Below are 20716 nucleotides of genomic sequence, written 5' to 3' on the forward strand. Positions count from 1 at the left end.
CCGTAACAATTATTATAAATAGCGTACCAACGTTGACCACTTTAACTACTGCGCTCGAGTATACTCCAGGCGTTTATACAGAAACATCAGGTATCTATATAAACTCTTTGGTCGTTGTTTTTCAATTCATTATTACACTTACAGGTGTACAATTATTCATCGGAAGGTAAATTTCAAAATTGACTCAACACAGCGACTTTTGTACCCGTTGCCTCGACGGTAAAAAGGTCGAAGTATAATTCGTGAAAGGATAATACAGAGACTATTTTGCAACAACGATGTAAATTGTTCGAAACGAGCGGGTAATTGAAAACGCTGCGTAATACGGGGTTTAAACAACGGGCATAATCCATTGTATTGAATTTTTATTCGTTAGGTGGGATCGGTCCTTCCCGGTTGTGGAAAGATTCAGCGACCACTCCGTAGGTAAAAATGCACGCTCGGGGCCGCGTAGCTGCGGTGGATTTGTATGCGTGCAACGTGCACGCATACATTTATCAGTGGGACCGTGGGGAAACTCGGCCGTATGCGTCTGGCAGCGGTCTCCGCATGGAAACGACTCCCGGGGGAGTGGCTATATTAAAATTCCTGAAACTTTTTAATCTTTCCAGTGCAGTTAAATATTAATAACGAAATCTCGGATACGACCATGTGTTCCGCGGCGCTCAGGGACACGTCGCCTCGACCACCGCTCGTTATACTTTCGCCGAGCTTGCGATACCCTATCGACCTAACGCCTTCCTTCCTGCCCCTCCTCGCTCCCTCTCTCTCGCTCTCTCTCTCTCTCTTTCTACGTGGTTTCCTATTCCGTTCGTGGATTCGAGGTGGTAAAATATCGCGAACAGCAGTCACGGGCAGGAAAGGTGGATGCGCTATTCTCCTTTTCAAGAATTTTAGCCGGTCAGGGACGTTCCCCCGCCGGCTAAGACCGTCCTCTTTTACCTCCTCGCTGGTCCTCTGCGTTCTTCTGTGACACGAACGAACGCGTTAAACTAATTGGTGTCTAGTCCAACCTTTGTCGGTGTTCTCACTGTCAATGAAAGTTATTTGCATCGACAGTTCCCGATACTTTGTTCTTTACTCGAGAGACCAACATGGTAAACCTCGCGCTCGCCATGAGTTTCGTTCCAGTAGCTCCTGCGACACGCGCTGATACGTTCAAAAAGTTTCACGACTGCAAATACGACTGCTTTCTTATAATTTTAAACACACAATTGCAACAACATTGTTTCTTACTTCCGTAGAACGTAACACAATTCAAGCTCAAGCCTAGCTGGTAAAAGTCATCACAGTAGATGCGACTGGTTGCTCGTGTATCCCCTTGATTCCTTTCTTGCATTATAAAGTTACAAACGCGAGTTCAATACGGTCCGAGGATGTTGTCGCGAAGATCTTGACCGTATAGTCGACCGGAAAATAGGTAAAAATATCTATATTTACGCAAAGTGGCACAAAGTACGGAGCTACCGTACCGAAATATGCGAAACCTTGCAAACGGTTAAATCAAACAAGAGGCAGAGCGAATGCTGAGCGATCTGGTAGCCGATTCTGAGGGATCAACGTGTGTTTGTTTCTCGATAGTTTCGACCGGTCGAAGTTCTCGAAAAGAAGACCAACAGGAGCGAGGCTGACTCTAACGAGGTCATCGTGTACCATAAGTTGCGTTCTACGTGACACGCGCTTGATACGAAAAGACGGACGCGTTGCGCAGGAAGACGAAGACAAGAATGGTGGAAGTGAAACACACGAGGGATCCAGTGGTGGTATTTGTCTATGCATCGGTGGTGGCGATGGTAACCGCGGTGTGCAGTTGCACGTATTAGTCGTAGCGCGTAACGGTGAAGAGTGGTTAAGGGTGAAGGGTGAGAGAGAAACGAGCACGGAGATTACTTAGCCGCCATTTAAACCTGAAAGCGAGCTTTGGTTCTCCGGGCGAGATCAAGCTGTGATATTAACGGTCTAACGTTGTACCAGATTCCCCAAAATACACGATCCGCGGGAACTATCAAGCTCTTGATCGCCTCGGTATCGCATCTAAAGCTTCCGGTTCTAACGTAACGAACGTGCGTGTTAATTGAGTCGTGGTTCGATTGTACGCCTTCGTCGTAATTTTCATCCTTATACGGCGAATTGTTGCGATTTCGATACTCGCGTCTTTTTGCACCGAATGGAACAAGAGGACGACACGAATTCTGACGGTGCTTTCTTTTTGGTATCGAAACGTTACTTCGGAGGACAAATCGTACAAAAGTATGCAACGAAATGGTATCCTTGTAATATTATACAGTAGTCGTGTGTGTCGCTATCAGAATACGTGGAATACTTATTTCGCAGGCGAAATCAGTGACTGTAGACGTTTCGAAAATTAAGTAGATTGGAACTTTACCAAAGATAGAGAACTTTGTTGTCGATGCTACGAATGAATGTTCGTGGCAATGGTTGAATCAGGTGCAAATATCGTTTCCACCAAAATTTATTTTATTGCAGAGTAATTGAAATTATTTATACTATATGTGTAATCAGACGCGGTACGTAGAGTAATTACGGCCTTTTGCATACGATGTAACTTCTGACCTTTTTTTTAAATCAAAGGTTATTCTTTAGTTCTGCATGTACTCAGTTTCGCGAGTATATTTTTTTTACTTTAAATAATGAAAATTAATATTTATAATATTTCGTACGGGCACTTAAAAAGAAAAAAAAAAGTGGCCTGTCTCACTCGGAATTACTCTAGATATTTTGTTACTAAATTGCTGATTGTATCGTACTGTACAGTAATATTTCTTGCTCGATGATACCAATACATCTCTTCCGAGTAGAACGAATGTAAAAGATATCGGTAACGAAGACCGTTCGATCGAACAATTATTATAATTAAAATATCAGTAATTAAAGGGAATTATTTGTTACTTGTTATAATTTAATCGATCGATGAATTTCTCTTGAAAGTACCTTTAACCGAATATTAAAAGAGACCTCGCCATTTAATACTGAAAGACTAATAAAATATTTACGTATAAATCGTTTATTTATTTCGAATCATTTTTCATCTCGGTAATCACACGGAAATCGTGCAGATTTTGAATGTATTTTTTATCATTTCTGAATATCGTTCTACAGGAATATTTTCTGCGCGTATATTTCCTATAATTGTATTTAAAGTAGCTAGTATGGTATAAACTCGGCATTACCACGTTAGATACTGGTTTTACCAATACGGGGAATAATAATCGTAAAGCTCGATCTGAATATATCAATGCAGGATACCATGGCAGGTAATGTATTTTTAACGTCTTTCAGAATTTATTGCTTCAACTTAAAGCGAGAGAAAAACTCGAAGTATTTATCACAAGAATTTTGCGTTTTATGTACGTAAAAATAAAACTGAAGAAACTCGATCGCGTTTGGTATATAATTGTTTTAAACTTTATTTACGAAAGTTCCAAGTAAACGTAAAGAATTATTTACTACCACTGATAAAAATATAAATGTATCGACCTGTTTGTAAAATTTAATAGGTATCGAGCATTATACGGTAGTATCGTGGTATTTGCAAGTTAACTCACTCTCATTAAGGAAACAATGCGACTATATTCCTCCGAGTCGATTGTCCCTGAGCAAATAACATTAACACCTTATATTAATTAAGCAACGTATAAAAGGTGTTACGTAAATTCGTAATAATGATATAATAATTTCACTGAATCGTTCTACCTGAACAGTCGTGTAACTTTCTTGGCAACGTGACAATTTAAATTGGATACTTCGGCGCTAACTTTCGCGATGGTAACAAGCGTAGAACGTCCATAAAATGACATTCAAGGGAATGATACGTAACGATAAAGGATGGAGTAACATTCCTTTATGGTTCTTCTTCCCATCTCGGATTTCTCGTCCCGTACTCTCTCTCCTTATTTCTTTTGCGAACTTGCGTTTTCTAATTTATATAGTAAGTCTACCAAGTATGACTTGGTTAGTTTATATTTTAGTCACGATAGTCCTAGTTGTTCGAGTACAATCGCTAATGTTTCGTCCTGCACTCGATCTAACACTTATTTGCATATGGAGATACAAGAGACACGAAAGGGAAAACAAAAAGTGAATTTTCATTTTCTCTGGAATGTTAGGAATATTGATTCAAATATTGATATCGATTGAATTTTTACGATAAATTGCAAATTTATCTTTTCGAACAAGAAACCTATCGCCATTTACGCTATCGATCACTTATTACGTACGCGACGTAATTGTCTTGAATTTTTAAAGTTCAAACATACTAGAAAAGGTAATACGAACCTTGTAATTACGCAAAGAACTTTCTCAGACCGGATAAACAATTCCAATCGTTCGTAGATACCAGCCTAGATATGTATATAGAATTTCTAAAACATTTAGGAATTAAACAATTTTAAAATTCTTTCGTCAGAATGAAAACTCCCCGTCGTAAAATTCACATACAATTAGATCACTTGGTATCTATTTGCAAATTCCAGAAATTAAAACTTATTAATAGAATATCAATAATACGTGAATATTGTTAAAAATCTAAATTCTTCTATGTTAGGATTTCACGGTTTTCGTAACTTCGGTTTTAATTACTTTCATAGATTGACGGTAACAATTCCAGCTCGGAGAGCTCTTAAATCTTCCACGGTGAATCGTTCTGGACTGTATAGGAATATCCTTCTCCGATCGATCGATAAATCGAATACCTACTATATAGCGGTCGCGCGAAGGGCATACAATTAACCCGAAGTGTTTGCCACACACCGAGCCGCGGTAAGAAAAGCGTTTGTGGCGCACGCCGGTCAAGGAAGAGTGTGCACAAGGAAGCGGAGAAAAAGGAACTCGGTGTGGAAGGTGCATAGACGGTGGGCAAGGCGGTCGCTGGGCGGATGGTGGACGGGTGGTGGACGGGTGGTGGACGGGTGGTGGGGAGGGGTGAAGAGGCAGGTCGGAGGATGAGGCAGGGGCTGCTGGAAAACAAAATAAAAGAGGAAAACCGCTGGCAATTTTTCACTAGCTTTTTAAAGCGCGGCTTAGGTACTCGTGAAGCGAGTTTGAATCGATTTTTCCGGGGGGTCCCATTTTTCTGCCGTCTCCTTGTGCCAAGCGATGCGAACTGTACCTACTTCCAGCTGTTTCGCCGTCGAACACGAATGTCACACTAAGTTCGGATTTTAGATAGAAGTCTACGATCTTGGAACTTACCGCTGGATTTTCCTGTCAAACGAATGCTTTTCGAGATACGCGGGGATTTTGGAGATTAAGAGTACCGGGAAATGTCAGGGTTTAAGCGAGCATGCTCTTCTTTTCCTTCCTTTTGACAGCGAAAACGCGTACGAAAAGCCCTATTTCACGAACCAGACACGCGTATCCGGATATATACGTGCATTATTCGAGATTAGTGCTTTTAATCCTCTTAAGGTTACTCTCATTATTTTGTCGTAGTGTCGGATTTCTACCGTGTGCAGGTAACGCTCGACGCGAACATTTTATTTCATCTCCGCGGATTAATTTCGAAATTCCGCGAGACGTACGACGTGTACGTCTCAGGGGATAGGGATACTTTCGAGAGGCGCGGCGGTAGTAATGTGCGAAGGTGGGTCATTTTATCGACAGAAAGTGCTATTAGTGCGCTTTACGCGATTCTTCGTTTCAGGATGTTGGGGTTAGCGCTGAATTCTTTCACGAATGGTGTCGATTAGACGTCGATTTGTCCTCGGTCAGTGCCAAACGAAATAGTTTTTGGTTGCGATAGATTTAAAAACAAACGTACGAGACAGTATTTGTCGTACGACGAAGACTTTTACGGAATTGATAAATTTTACATCTGTGAGTCTCGTATTTTCAAAAATATTAAAATTCTGCTTGCAATTGGTATGCATTTTGTTTTAAAGACGAGTGGAAAGCAATGTTTTACGGTGTATTACTGTTCAATATCGATACCAGAATACTAATTCATTAGTACCTATGTATAAGCATATTTATTACATATTTTATATGTTAACGGTGCTACTGTAAGTTTCAAGTGTACATCGACCACCGCGTCACTATAGAATAAAGACACTGTTACATTTTTCAAATTTTGTTTATCGCCAAACCGAACAATATTTAACAAAAATGTTATTTAATAATTTGAAAAATAAATCAATTACGATTTTACGTTTGCCGAGAATCGTTAGTTGCATTTGAGAAAGTAGGGGATTAAAGTTGTGACACGTTGTCGACAATGGCTTACCAATTTTCCGAAACACAAATCGAAAGAATGTGTACGAAAAACTGGACACGTTCAATCATAATGGAAAGGTTCTTAAAATACGAAGCCAGATAAGAGAGTAATATCTAAGGTGCGGCCGAATCGACGCGAAGTGTACAAGTTTGATAGGAGATATATTTTCCAAATGACGAGACACGGGAATAATAAACTGCAGAATCTTAAAAGCCTTTTCAACTTTACGAAAGCAATAATCTCGAAATAGAAACGAGGGAATAAATATAATATCCAGATCGTTTACACTATTAATATGGGTTAACGATACAGAGTCGAGAGTATAATTTGAAAATGTTAAACCGTAGATTAACGACGACATCGAGCGTTTTACGAGTAGATTCGAAACCTGATCGACTAGATTCGAATCTCTGTATGATTTTCAAGAAACAAAAACAGTACTTTCAAGCAGATTCAAATCCTCCGGAATAAATACTTCGACGAACAATAACAGTAATTCTAAGTAGAATCGAACCACTGTCGAGTAAGTTTAAAACTTTTAAAAATATTTGACCAAAAACTTTACGCGTTATTAATTACAAACCAACGATCGAAGCGAACAAGTATCGCGTATATTGCGGCACTACTTGTAAACGATTTGACTATCCAAACGTTGAAATATGGTCATAACCCAATTTACGTTATCTTACACTTATATAGTTTCTAATAGAAGCGATAACTTTTGAGTAAAATCTTAATATTATACATATTTTTGTGCATACAATTCGCGCATCGTGTTTGCCCCGACTTACATCGGCTACTCTGGAAACAATTGCATCATTGTACACATGTGTAAGCATATTTTCGAATTCTACGTGTATTCAGTTTAGGCTTCGAAACTAGTTTACGTAGACCGAGTACTTTACAAGTACAACAAAGGAAACGTTATTTCTTATGAATAGGATGAAACGAAGTAATCCACGAAGCGAACTATCCTATCGTGGCTCAGATTCGTAAGTACATATTGGACTTGACTCTATCTCTATTCTAGATTATTAGTTTCGCACCAGAGGTTAAGTATACACCGTGAGCCAAAATTCGTGATACAAACGGGGCCAGGAAGATTCTACGGCTTGGAATGAAACGAGAATAAAGAATAATAAAATTCCACCAGAGGTTTTGTTTTCGAGAATAAATGTGTATCGATACTTAAATTAATTACGAGAATACGAGGAAAAATAGTCGATTCAGAAATATTTACTACTCGTGATCCAACGCGTGAATAAATAATAATGGAAGTATCCACGAGTAATTTACCTTGAAATAGTAAACAAAAATGAAATTTAACGGTAGCATCGAAATGGTTGCTCTTCTGTCAGGTGCGTTTCATAAACGTGAAATTTTCGATCAATATGCACCCGCCACGCCGACGTTAAAATATCAGGCGACGGTTAGTATTATTTATGATTCTAGCACAGAATCCCAGATTACGGTAGAATAAAACATTTCGTGCAGACACGATAACAAAATATACACTTCGGTGAATGTGATTTCACGAATGAATACTTAAACTGCCGCGTACGTAGGAGAAAAAATATTTCATGTTACCATGATAAATTAAATGTATGCGTGACATCGATGTCTGCGTGAATTTATACTCGAAACACGGTTGCACGGGGTTGGCTGCGATCCGTTTTATTTTTATATCATTCATCGGGAAACGACCGTTGTTGGACTCATGATTCGAATCGCATTCGTTAAATGTATGCGCGACGAACTTTTTATTTCCTATTAAACAGTGGAGCAATTACAACTCTTTGCTCGTCGAATTTCGTCGTCGCGTCGATTCGAAATTGCAGAGGAACCCTGCAACGCGAACACGTTTATACCCTTTCCTTTCGATGAATTAATCCCCACGCGGAATCGACTTCGTGTCGTTACAGGGGCCGTAAAAGATAACGAAATTGCATCTTGAATTCACACCGATAGGCCATTAGAAAAACAACGTGATCACGTTTCATCGGTATTTTATTGTTATAAAGTTTGATACCGATACACCGAGTCCACAATGGTTTTAATGTTCCGATATATTATAATTTCTTCCCGTCGTTTTTTTTTATATCGTCGATTTTGCTTTTCTTCGAAAGTCTACCATAGACGAGACTCGTGAAACTTTTGCCTCAAATATTATAAGTTTTTTGATTGTTGTGCTTGTTACGTGCGCATGTAACAGTTGTATAAAATACTCTGCTTCAATCATTTTGGACGAAGTAAGAAAAAACGAATAAATTCATAATTAGAGTGCCAGTGACACTGGTAGTACCAATGTTAGCAACAATTAAATGTAGAAAACAAAATATTAAAAGTAGACTAATTTAACAATAAAAATTTAACCGTGGCGTAGATGGTAAGTTGTAGAAAACTTGCGGGACGGTCAAAAGGTAAATTTTATTAATAAAATATTCCCTCGACTGTCTGCGAATATTTTTCGAAACGAGAAATAAAATAAGAGTAACGAATGTTCCGTTTTTCGTACGTATATTACAAAATGCACTGTGGTATACGAGTAATATATTTGCATATACTTATCGGAATAATTTACCCGGATCAATAGCACTGCTTTAGTAAAATTGTCGAGCTTCAAGATTTCAAAACGCGTGCGAATAATCCTCGATTTGAAACAAAAGCTTGCTGGGTCAAGTCAGTTGAGACGAAGCTATTAATAAGGTCGCAAGAAGCCATCAATAATTGCACGCATTCTTCCACGATAAATTAATACCGAAATTTCTCTTTCGTATTACTCTGTTCGATTTGTACATACATTTAATTGGTCGTTGTTTTGGAATTAAGATCCCTAATATTCCTACGTAAATGATAGTCGAAGAAACTAAAGAAAATTTATCGACTTAAATGGCTAACTAAATTTACCATCTTCACTCGATCACCGTATTGTACAAACGTTTAAATATTAATGTAACGATATCTTGAAACACAAGCACACGTAGATGTTTCGTAATCAACCTACATATTTCGTCATTCGTTTGTTGTATTTCATTTAAGAGAATTTCAGTTAGTTAAGAATTTAATTTTCAGACTAAATCAATTGATTCAGTAGCATCGATTTATTGACTTCGTTTATCAAGATATCATACTAGCACGAATTCGTCTTGTGACTGTGTTGACCGACTTTGAAAACAATCGACGCTCAGAATATTATCGTCGTGAATCTATCGACCCGTCCGTGGAATGGAGCTCGACGTATCTATGATGTGTACATAAGTTAGGTGGATCACGAATCACGAAAAGATGAATATTATTATAGTTTCGCATCAGTGCATCGCGAAGCATCGAACGACGAAGACTCGTAAAAAATTATAACCAGAGAGACTAATTGGACTCGTTAAAGGAGCAATAAACCTGTGCGGTTAATAAACCGAAATATTCAGATCGAATTAGACTCATCTCGGACCGAACTAGATGAATTTAATACACGTACATGCAACCGCATTTTTCCTACAAAAAAAAAGTGAAGGAATAGAGTAAACTGATCAATACTAAAACCCTTATAATATTCTATTTTTATACAAACATTGATAAGACTTAATATAAAGTTTCTTTTAATAGTAAAATTTTTATAACGTGTTTGAGAAAATGTTTCGATTGTCGACGAATTGTACATTTTTTTTTCAGAATTATCATTCAATAAACTTTTCAAATGGATAGTAGAAAATATTAATTTTCTATTTTCGTTTAGGTGTTTACGGCAGAAAAATAGTGTGAAAATTGACGATACGAAAACCTCTTACGGATAAAGGTAAGGAAAAATTCATTTTATAAGTACCCATGTTAAACATTTATATTCACAAGCAAACATTCTATTTGTTATTAACGGTTAGTTAAAGTACCAGTTAAGTTTTGTATTTAATGGACCGATTCAATATTTTATACACTGTGTAGACTCCTGTATTGCTAGTTTAACTCACAATAATCATCGACTGTTCTGAACGCGAAAATTAAGACAATGGTAGATTTAACTGCACGAAAGACTTCTCAACCACACTATGGTTAGTTAACATTGCATGCACGAAAGACCGTTGTTCACATTATATCGTTATATTAACACTCGTATACCACGAAGAGGACGGTAAGTCGTCTTTAATGAGCGAGATTAAGAGGACTTACGAGATTTCGCCGAAGGGAGCGAAGGCTTCCCTCAAGGTCTGTGTCTCGATCTCCGGGCTCAGATCTCCTACGAATATGTGGTAGTGTTCTGAAACACACGTAAGACAATTGTTAGAAAATGTTCTGCGGAAAAGAATGCGGTAGTAGTGATGATTACAATAAATGTTAAAATTTTAATGTATTTCTGGGTACGTCAGATAGTTCATGACTAGTCAAAGAACTTTATACGTTGGGAAAAATAGAGATTATGTTTTTAGCGATCATTATGAAACTGCAGTACATACTACAGCAATAATACAAAGTATATATATATATATATATATATATATATATATATATATATATATATATATATATATATGTATTTCTATATTTTTAAAATATAGGAAAGAATTTAAGCAGCTGATGCAGCTGGTAAGAAGAGATTAGAAGGTTCGAAAACCTAACTTTATCGAAGGTACAGAAAATATTGTATTTTCTAACACAAAAATAGTAATTCTTAAAATTAACTCCTAATCAAAAATGTGCAAACTGTCGATTCATTCATTTCAAAGATCTCTGAATCTCTCGTTTTGTTTGGCATCTATTTTCAACAAGTTGTCTATACTTTCAGATTATTGATAGTTCCAAAACTCTAGTAAACTCTCCACGTAACTTTCAAAAAAAGGTGGGAGTCCATCTTAGTGATAGTCTTCGTTAGCTTTATTTGTAATGTTTTCGATAATATTATTTTAGTTCTCTTTAGAAACAGAAAATTATAATCTAAATATATTATAGTTCTTATCAAATTTGAGAGGAATAATAATAAACTAATTTTGAAAGACATATATATTTAGATAGTGTTAATAGATTACAAATACATACATTTATAGCATGATCTTTGTAGATTCGTTTTCTGAAGTATTTTACTTCCACGGCTGATGAACTATTCTTTTCCTTTTACTACCTCTATTTACTTTTATGAATTTCTCATCGAACAGAGAAATTAAAACTATAATATTATATATTATGACTGTTATCTACAAACGTTCTTTATCTTTTCTGTATATACTTTTACAATTTTATATTTGTCAAATATTGAACATTGTTTGAACTGTTTTATATAAAAAATTATGATTTATATATTTAACGAGATTTAAGTTGAAAATTTTAATTAACTATAAATTTCCTTCGTGAAAAATGTGTATTTGATAATGAGTTTAAATTTTTCTCATCATTTATATAAAAATGTAAAACAAAGGAGACCGAAGTAATATAATCGAGAATATTATAAATAATGATTGCGAAGATTGCTACTAAGGTTCAATTTCATTTTTTTCGATCAAATAGTTGTGCAATTATTATTTCGAAGAAAGAATATAAAGGATTTGACGACCATTCTAATTTTCATTAAATATGAAGTAATAAGATCAGTAATTTTGAATATACAGGATGATTAACAACCAGAAGAAAACCGAATAAATCTAGTGTAAAATTTCTTTAAAGGAATAATACAGAATAAATTAAATTGGAAAAAGATATAGCAAAAACAAATCTATAATGGTGTGTTACAACACTTCTGACATGGAAGTATTAGAAAATATACGTGTCTATTGGAAATGAAATTGTGAGCTCAATGAATAATTACAGCATACCTGATGGAAAGTTAAAATTCATTCATTCACATTTTAAATAATTTTACGCAATGAATACGTATACATGTTGTGAAACAAAAATAGTTGTAAAAACGGAAAAGAGAATTCTCTCAGTTGAAATAAGTTCGTATAAAGAATAAAGATTTACTTTTACTTTTATTTATTTGAACAACTGTAACATTGTGAAAAAAATCGTACAGCAGTGTTTTCAGGCCCATTTTAAAGGAAAAAATCTCTACTTTTGCATCCCTGAATTAAATTTCCTTAGATATTTTTGTACTCGGATGCGGGGCGAAAAAAAGATAATGCTGTTCTTTGAAAATTTTCCAAATTCAGTTCGTTTTACAGTAAATTTGAAGATGGAAACCTCCTTTTTACAACGATTCATAAAAGTCGGTGTACGATTTTTTGTTACCAATTAATCGCACTTTAAATAAAAAGTATGCCGTCGCCGTTAGAATAACTTAAGGTTATTACAAGGAGGTTAGAAGGTCAAATTTGTACTTCGCGCGTATATATGTGTGTTGTTTGCGTTTAGTATATGTTTAGTGTGTGTTCAGTGTGTGTCATGTGCGCGCGAAGTTGTGTTTAATATAGTTTAAATACGTTATGGTCCCCCGTTGCCCTGTTGCCTTATTATCTCTTGGCATCGCTCTTGTACGTTGATGCATCGCTGTAACTGAATTAACTTTTAAGGGATATCGTTCCAAACACTTTCAAGTGTATTTCCCAATACATTCAACGCCATAGGAGACTTCCATTTCCAGACTTCTCAATTCGTCAAAGATTTCGGAAATAGGAATGATATTCAAGAAACCGTGCAAATGTATCAACACTGACACGTAATCATCGTCGACAGCGTTTGATTGATGCAAGGAATAACGTACAAAGAGAGTGATGTCGCATATTCTCCACGGATGAATCGCGATTTTGTCACTACAATGACGATCGTGGATTATTCTAATGCCGGTGGCATATTTTTTATTTAAAGTGCGATAAATCGGCGACAAAAAATTGTACACCAGCTTTTATGGCTCGCAAAGGGGAGGCGTTCGCCTCCAAATTTATCGTAAAACGAATTCAGAATCAAATTTATTAAACCCTGTGGTGTAGTTTGAATTTGGACAATTTTTGACGAAAAGAATCATGTTCACTTTTCCGTTTCACGTTCGAGTATGAAAACATCCTGGAGAAAATTTAATCCATAGATGAAAGAATAGAGGCTTTTCTTTTTAAAAGGAGCTTCGATACGCTGTTAAACAATTTTTTTTTGCCAGAGTTACAGCAATTCAAATATCGATAGTATTTTACTACCATCGATAGGGCAGTTTAAAGTGCATCACCCAAAATTAGCGATTCTTTAATTATGCTTCCAAAAGTATACAAATTAATCGAATATGTGTGCAATTAATTTAAAATTCGATTTAATCGCTCAAATTATTTGCACATAATAATTTTCAAATCAAAATAATACTGTTTCAGTAGCGGAAGTCACAACTTTGTCCCAATGATGTTAATTGAAGAAATCGCTAAACAAATGGTTGAATCATCTTCATGAAAGTTCGTTACACGTTTCAATCGTCAAAGTACGGTACTTATTTAATAATCGAAGTAGTATTCTTTTTTTATAAATGATGAAATTACAATTATGAATTAAATTTCCTTTTTTTGGAACTACGAATCTTGATGCATTTTTATTACTACCAAGTTCCTATTGGACGTCGACTAAATTAAACTTTTTTATTAAATTCAAAGAAGTAACAGTCATTCGATGGAATTCAGACCCTTTTGTAATAATTCCTTCAACTGCAATACGAACAAAATGGAGATCACATTGTTCGAGAAACTGTATTGTTCGCGATCGTACGAATTAATTTGCGTTCAAAATTTTTACCATTTCTATCTCATTTTTAAAGTACCAAATCAAAAGTAAATTAATGTCTGGCCCAGCTTTAAATATATAACGCAATGTTGATTCATCATGGATTCGGTGGAGCAGCGAGCAATTGTGTACGAACACAATTGAACGCGATGGCAAGCACGTTTTCAGTGTTTCTGTTAAAATTACAGGGATAACTTAGCGTGACCATTCTTGTCAGATACATTGGATAATATATACTGCAACAATGGGACTGTCTGTCCTTGCTTTATTATTTAACCTGACAAAGAGAAAAAACTCGTCAACAATGATAACGCAATATTTCTAGAAGATGATTCAATTGAACTATATAGCAGCATGGAACCGATGCGTTGAGTACAGCAGATAAAAATAATGAGGCGCCGAAAACACCGTTTCATCGTTGTGTTAATAAATATTTACTGTTTGAAACTACGGAGTTTGTTGAACAAATCCAAGGTACGAGGAGTCATATTTAATTCTCCGACGCAGCTTGGAGAAAAAAATTATTTTTATTTCGATGTTTTCCGATAACTGAATGGTTGTGTGTACACTATAAAAATACTGTTGGTACTGGAGCAGTTTAAAGTGCATGGAACATCTGATGGCATTTGGTTCGTTCTTGTCAATAATTATTAGTCTTATGTGCACGTGTATACTAATTTTTCCGTTTGCTAATTAGAAACATTTTTACTTTTTCTATTCATAGTAGAAACGTATTTAAACGATTGTTTGCTTAAAGTAGTGTAAAATAATTAAAGTTTATCAAACCACGTTGATATTGGAAAGTAATCAATTTGTATAACCAATTTGATCAATTTCTCAGAAATCTTTAAGTTGAAATCTAGAGCATATTCGCAAACACAGCAGATTAAATATTGTTTAATAAGACACTTTTAACACATTATTTAGTTACTATATTGTTGTTTATAAAAATTTGTCACAAAAATAAAAACACTTCGTTTAATTTATGCGAAGCCATTTGGAGGTGTAGATCAAACAGTGAAAATTTCAATTTACTTTTCAAATATTGAACAAAAATGAATATTTAAACATTCTAAAAGAATATTTAGTACCAAGTGTAATTAGTATGGATATTTAACGAACTTTTAAGTTGTACGAGAATAACGATAGGAAAGACGATGCAATAATCGTGCAGAAATACCTGCTTTTTCATTGTCTAAAAGTATTACGGTCCTCGAACCGGATAAATCCCATCGAGAATTTATGGGATAATTTCAATTTCAGAACACGGATGACTAATACATTTGAAAGAAGAACTTAAAAATAGATTAGAAGAAAAATGGGAGCAACGAGTCCGAAATATCTAAATAAAATTATTGTCAATATGCCTAAACGATTGAAATATTAAATATAACAAAAAGTTATTCAACTAAATATTGAAAGTATAAAGATTAATTATAAATATTTAATTCTTGATACGGTATAATTATTTCTCGTATTGAGAAATCAAGTTGTATAAATAATACAACTATTGTTTACGTAATTACTCATCGATGCTTAGGCAACTTTAATACATTATTTTTACTTTCAACACATTCACAGTTTAATTATGTTAAATTAGATAAATAATTTATACACATTTGTTACTTACCATAACCGTATTTTATAAACCAAAAATAACATTAATAGTATTCGACAAACATAGTACGATTGATATAATAATTTTATAATTTTAACAAATATAAACCATTGGTTAAATTCAAATAACCGAAAGTAATAAATTAATATGGGGCGGCGAACATTGCACATAAGAAAATAAATAAAGCAATACCGTGATACGGAAGAGTACACTGCTTTAATAACTCCGATTATGATTCTGAACGCGACGTTGTGAACAAACAGTTAATATTATAGGCAAACATGGTTCTCCGATTCAATTTATTACCAGCCAAAAATATAAAATTAATTTGCAAATAAGCCGGACGCTCATACCGATGTATTACAACAGAATTAGATCATGTGGGTTGCAGCAGCGAATAAAATTAATCGATTGTAGTTGATATTAAATTAGGTGACAATGGCCATTAAACGGCTCCCGTAAATGGCGATACAAATAATCGAAGCCGTATACGATGACCCGTGAACTCGAATACATTATCGAGACGAAATTTGAGGAGATTGTATAAACGATGTAGAGATGTTGTAGATATTGATTATCAATTAGGTATCGACCACTTTTCGATAGTCAAATAAAACTTGTGATCTTTGGTCAAGGAAATTTTCGGATAATAGAATACATATTTTCTGATACATTTTATACAAACATTTGATTTATTGTTACTCCGCATAAGCAATTCATTACAGTTTAACGTTCAAAATTTTTTGTTCGAGATTGTTTCCAAATAAATAAATTGTAACGATTTGTAGAAACCACTCCAAGATCAAGTTTTTATAATTTACATCTTATATTGCTTTAGAAATTTTCACAATTCTTTTTCCGAGGATAATATCAAATAAGTCGACGAAAATGTTAAAGTACAAAATACAAAGTAAACTGCTAATGAGAACGAACACCAGATAAAATGTTTGTAATTTTATGTTTGTTATGTTTTAAATAAAAAGAACATAAATGAAAAAATAATATAAACGAAGGGTCTTCATAAACATTAACTAATTCTTCCTATATATATCATTTTGGTCGATAGATCTTAGAAGTTTCTTTGACATAGGTAACTACGTCGAATTGAATTTTTTTGAAGCTTAACATCATTCAAATATTTTTTTTTCTAATTATGAGAAACTCATTCTCATAACATTTTGTATCAAAATACTTTGTATAATAGTAATCGCAGCTTTTTTGATATCGTGTAATTTTGATTCTTCGATGTATGATGTTCTTCGTTACTTTATTGAGGATTATTCGACTGATGACTTGGAAACGCATAAGATCAACTTTAAATGCATTTCCCACTTTTTACATTAATGCACTGAGTTAAATTCGATATGTATGTACATATGTATCTATATATAATAGTAGAACCTCTATTGTACGAGTCACTGTTTTCCCAAATGTTCAAGCATTCAAGTGCTCTATTATTCGAACGTTGTATTGTTCGAACATAGTATAATACATCCTTATGCAGCATAATACATTTTCTTTTTGAAATATTCTTCCACAACAGAGAAAATAAATTATTATAAATATTCGATAGGAATAATGACTCATACATTGAAAAATAATAATTAGTTACGACTAATGACACTGTGTCATAGAAGTGTTTCGATTTAATTCAATGCACAAAAGAAATGCAATTTCTAAAAAAATTTTGCGGAACCTAGTAGCCAAAAATGTTTAAATCTTTCGAGGAAATCGTTTATTTACATTATAGTTTCGTTTTGATTGTTTTATTATATTTATGTATCAATATAACGATCAATGTCAGGAAGGTAAGTATTCTATTATCGGAAAATGTTCATAACCGAAATTTGAATAATGGAGATTCTACGGTACCGATAACACGGATTATCGTAAATTTATCGATATTTACCGGTAACGTTGTCGTCGACGATACACCAACATCGACGTTGTACACGTAAAACTACACACGCATTAAGGACGCTTGCACTCGTCGCTGACTCAGACGAGATTGAAAACTGCACCGTTCCACGAGTTATGGGAATCTTTAATGTGAAGTTATGGAAATCTTGTAAGGCAATAAATAATATTTGCGCCGCCAAGCAGGAAAGACGCAGTAAAACCGTCGATTTAGTACAGTGGCCCGGTTGTTCCGGGTTCGCTGAATATGCATTTTGCCGCCGCGAAATCTGGTTCGTTTACTCTATCCCTAATTGCTCCACTTTACTCCACAGTTTTAAGGTACATTCCCCGTTTCTACTATTAACGTGCCGGTTTGTTGACCCCATTTGCATTTTTTCCTGCCGTCTATTTGGACCTTCGCGGTCGTGCAAGTCGAACCGGCGAATTTCAACTCGATCATCCAGTTGGTTAGTTCGATTCGATTCCGTTGATTCGAAGGAGAATCCGAACAGGGCCCTTTAGTTTGTGAATTAGCTATCGATCTGCATACGCGATACGATGCGATACCCAACATCGTGGCAGCCTTTCGTTCTTGTTCGAAGAGAATGAGCCGTAAATGGAAAAATCGTTTCGATAAACATTTCTACACCGCCGATCCCCTTTCCTTGTTCCTTCTGTTCACCGCTATCTTTCACTCGTTTCATCACCTTCGGCGGGTTATTCGAGAACGAGTAGGTCAAGATGAGTAGTCGAAAATCGAGTTAGAGCTATAGGAGGTCTCCGGCCGGAGCGTCAGTTACTACGAACCGAGTATTCCACCGAAGGAAAGTATAGGGGGATAAGGTAGGTGTGGGGATGTTGGGAACGGAGGGTGGTCTGATTACAATCGGTTGATGGTCTATCCTCGCCGGTCGGACGTTCCGGTGGGCACACACAGTGGTCCATTCCCGTGAATTAGTCCGAACCTCGTCATCTTGTCCGCCTCCCCGCACTACCGACACCATCGTACCGCACCGGATTCTTGGGACTATTTGAAAATCAGCAGGAAATTGACAAAAGTTTATTTTGCCGACGGTCACGTACCGAACTACGTGCATCGCGCTCGATATCCTATCCTCCTTTTTACCGCATTTCGATTGTTCAGATTGTTTATAATTCGCTGGACGATATTCCCGAATCGGTTTCGTCTAATTTTCTTAATTTACCTAGCTGGAATGGAAATATCGAGTTGTTCGAAATTTCAGAAGCTTGTTCAATTCTTTGAATACACATTCTAAAGCAACGAACTTTGCAAAGTTGGCTATAGTTGCCAAGATAAATGTTATAGAAAGTTAAGCATAAATACGCTACGAAGAGAGGTAACAAAATATTTATCTTTTAGTCGATTGTTGAATTTTTCTGATACGTACCGTAGTAGTGTGATTATTTTTTCCACTCGTTCGTAATTAGTTAGGTTAATATACGATCTTAGGGAGAAACGTTGGCGAACGTTAATGAAACTTTGCTTCGTGGCTTGTTCGCTATAAAATAATGAAAACACGTTTTATCAGCACCAGTGATTTTGTTCGAAATGAACGAAGATTCAAATCGATTATTAACGCATGCCGTTTATTAATTATGTCAATAATGTGAATCATTTCTTAACAATTTCAAGGAGTATCTTATTGTATCAAAGTACTAAATTAATTATAGTTTAACTGTACCAACTTGCTCGTACAATTTCAATGTGTGAAACTTCCAGTGATATCTGTAACGATAGAATTAGCAAAGAAGTAAATAACTAATGAGAACGATCGAGTAAAGCACTCAACATCCATTAACATATTAGCAAAAATAGAACTACACGATAGAGTAAAATTAATTTTAGCCGTGGTAGATGGTAAGGTCTGCAGTTAAATCTTATCTTAGGCATCTCGTTCCAAAAGGGTGATGTTCATCTATTTCGCTATACTTCCATAGAATTGATTAACAAATTTAAATTGCTCGGAGAAAACAGCCTAAATTGTAACTTCAATTTGAGTAATCAAAGTGTACAATTTCTATCGCCTTATCCCTTGTTTTTGCATATTTTATTTACCAAAGCTGGGCAAATTTTCGTACCAATGAAATTATAGCAACCGAGACTATAAATAGTTTCTTGTATGAACTTTTCCGTTTAGATTACGCATCGCTTGTAACTTTAACAAGTTGAAACATTTTAAATTATCTGGCAATTCAGTCCTGTGACGAATTTAATTTTTTGATAATCCCAATACCGAATTTCATAGTTACTTTCCAAAATATAAAATTTATCGAAACGTTTTATAAAAATTGCACATTCTCCGACCTCGACGATTATAAATTGTCAAGATTCGTTTCTCCCTCTTTTATCGGTGCACGAAATAACATTTCTGCTCGGTAAATCTGCATAAATCATTTTGTTGTACAAACGATCTTTCTCGTACATTCTTTACGAGATTTCCAGACAGTGAATTTCTAGACAAGATATCCGCTAAATTATTACTCGAAGCGTAACAGCTTCCATTTTCCCAGTGATGTCTATGCCACTTTCTGGTGTAATTCGGTTGTGTTGGCATTAAAATAAATGAAAAAACGTAAGGCGGAGAGAAAGTGCAGCATTTTGCTTTTTCAACGATTCTTCGTATTTATCGCTGCATTTATATTATGTTATTTAGAGACAATGACTATATTATGTTATTTACTTTCTATTAGCTAACACTTGCAAGGACATTTAACGCAAGAATTTTCAGAATACAATTATTCGAAGAGCATCATTTAATATTATCGAATAACGATAAAAAATACTTTTCCCCTATCGTATCACTGAATCGTAATATCTTCCTACGCTTGCATACGTATGTTCATATACGCTTTAATCTTGATGACCAAAAAGGAATCTGTGTCTTCTTTACTTTAAATTTAAAGCAAAGTACTGCCACGTGGTGTTAATAAAGAGCAAAAGAAAGCAATCCTTTCACTTTTATCGTTAAAAGATACATACTTTTTTTTAGCGTACAATATACACTATTTACTCTACAAATGAAAAATGAGAGACGAATTTGAAACTGTACTTTAATCGCGCTTAATTTATCCTGTATAAACGAGCGATTTATTAACGCGTAACAAATAGAAAAGCCGTTGCAACGAAATCCCGGATGAATCTTTAAATATTATATTGTCACCTGGTTGGAAAAATTTCGATAGTGCAGCGATTTGAACGGAGAACTAAATTTTCAATAAAGCTGGAACATCATTTATTGTTCCTGTTTATCTCCCTCTATCTCCTGCTT

The 20716-nt window shown here is 35.2% G+C and overlaps 1 protein-coding gene across 10 annotated transcripts in view; it reads right to left on the reverse strand.

The window, feature by feature from the left end:
- LOC143143838 (cytotoxic granule associated RNA binding protein TIA1) overlaps positions 1 to 20716 on the reverse strand; it is an 833023-nt gene that overhangs the window by 185867 nt on the left and 626440 nt on the right. For all 10 annotated transcript variants that reach the window (XM_076305580.1, XM_076305662.1, XM_076305607.1 and 7 more), the window contains one exon: positions 10394 to 10481. In XM_076305580.1, the coding sequence (XP_076161695.1) occupies positions 10394 to 10481 (88 nt within the window). The remainder of the gene's footprint in view (positions 1 to 10393; positions 10482 to 20716) is intronic.

This window comes from Ptiloglossa arizonensis, chromosome 1 (assembly GCF_051014685.1).
Source record: "Ptiloglossa arizonensis isolate GNS036 chromosome 1, iyPtiAriz1_principal, whole genome shotgun sequence".
NCBI classification, from domain to species: Eukaryota; Metazoa; Arthropoda; class Insecta; order Hymenoptera; family Colletidae; genus Ptiloglossa; species Ptiloglossa arizonensis.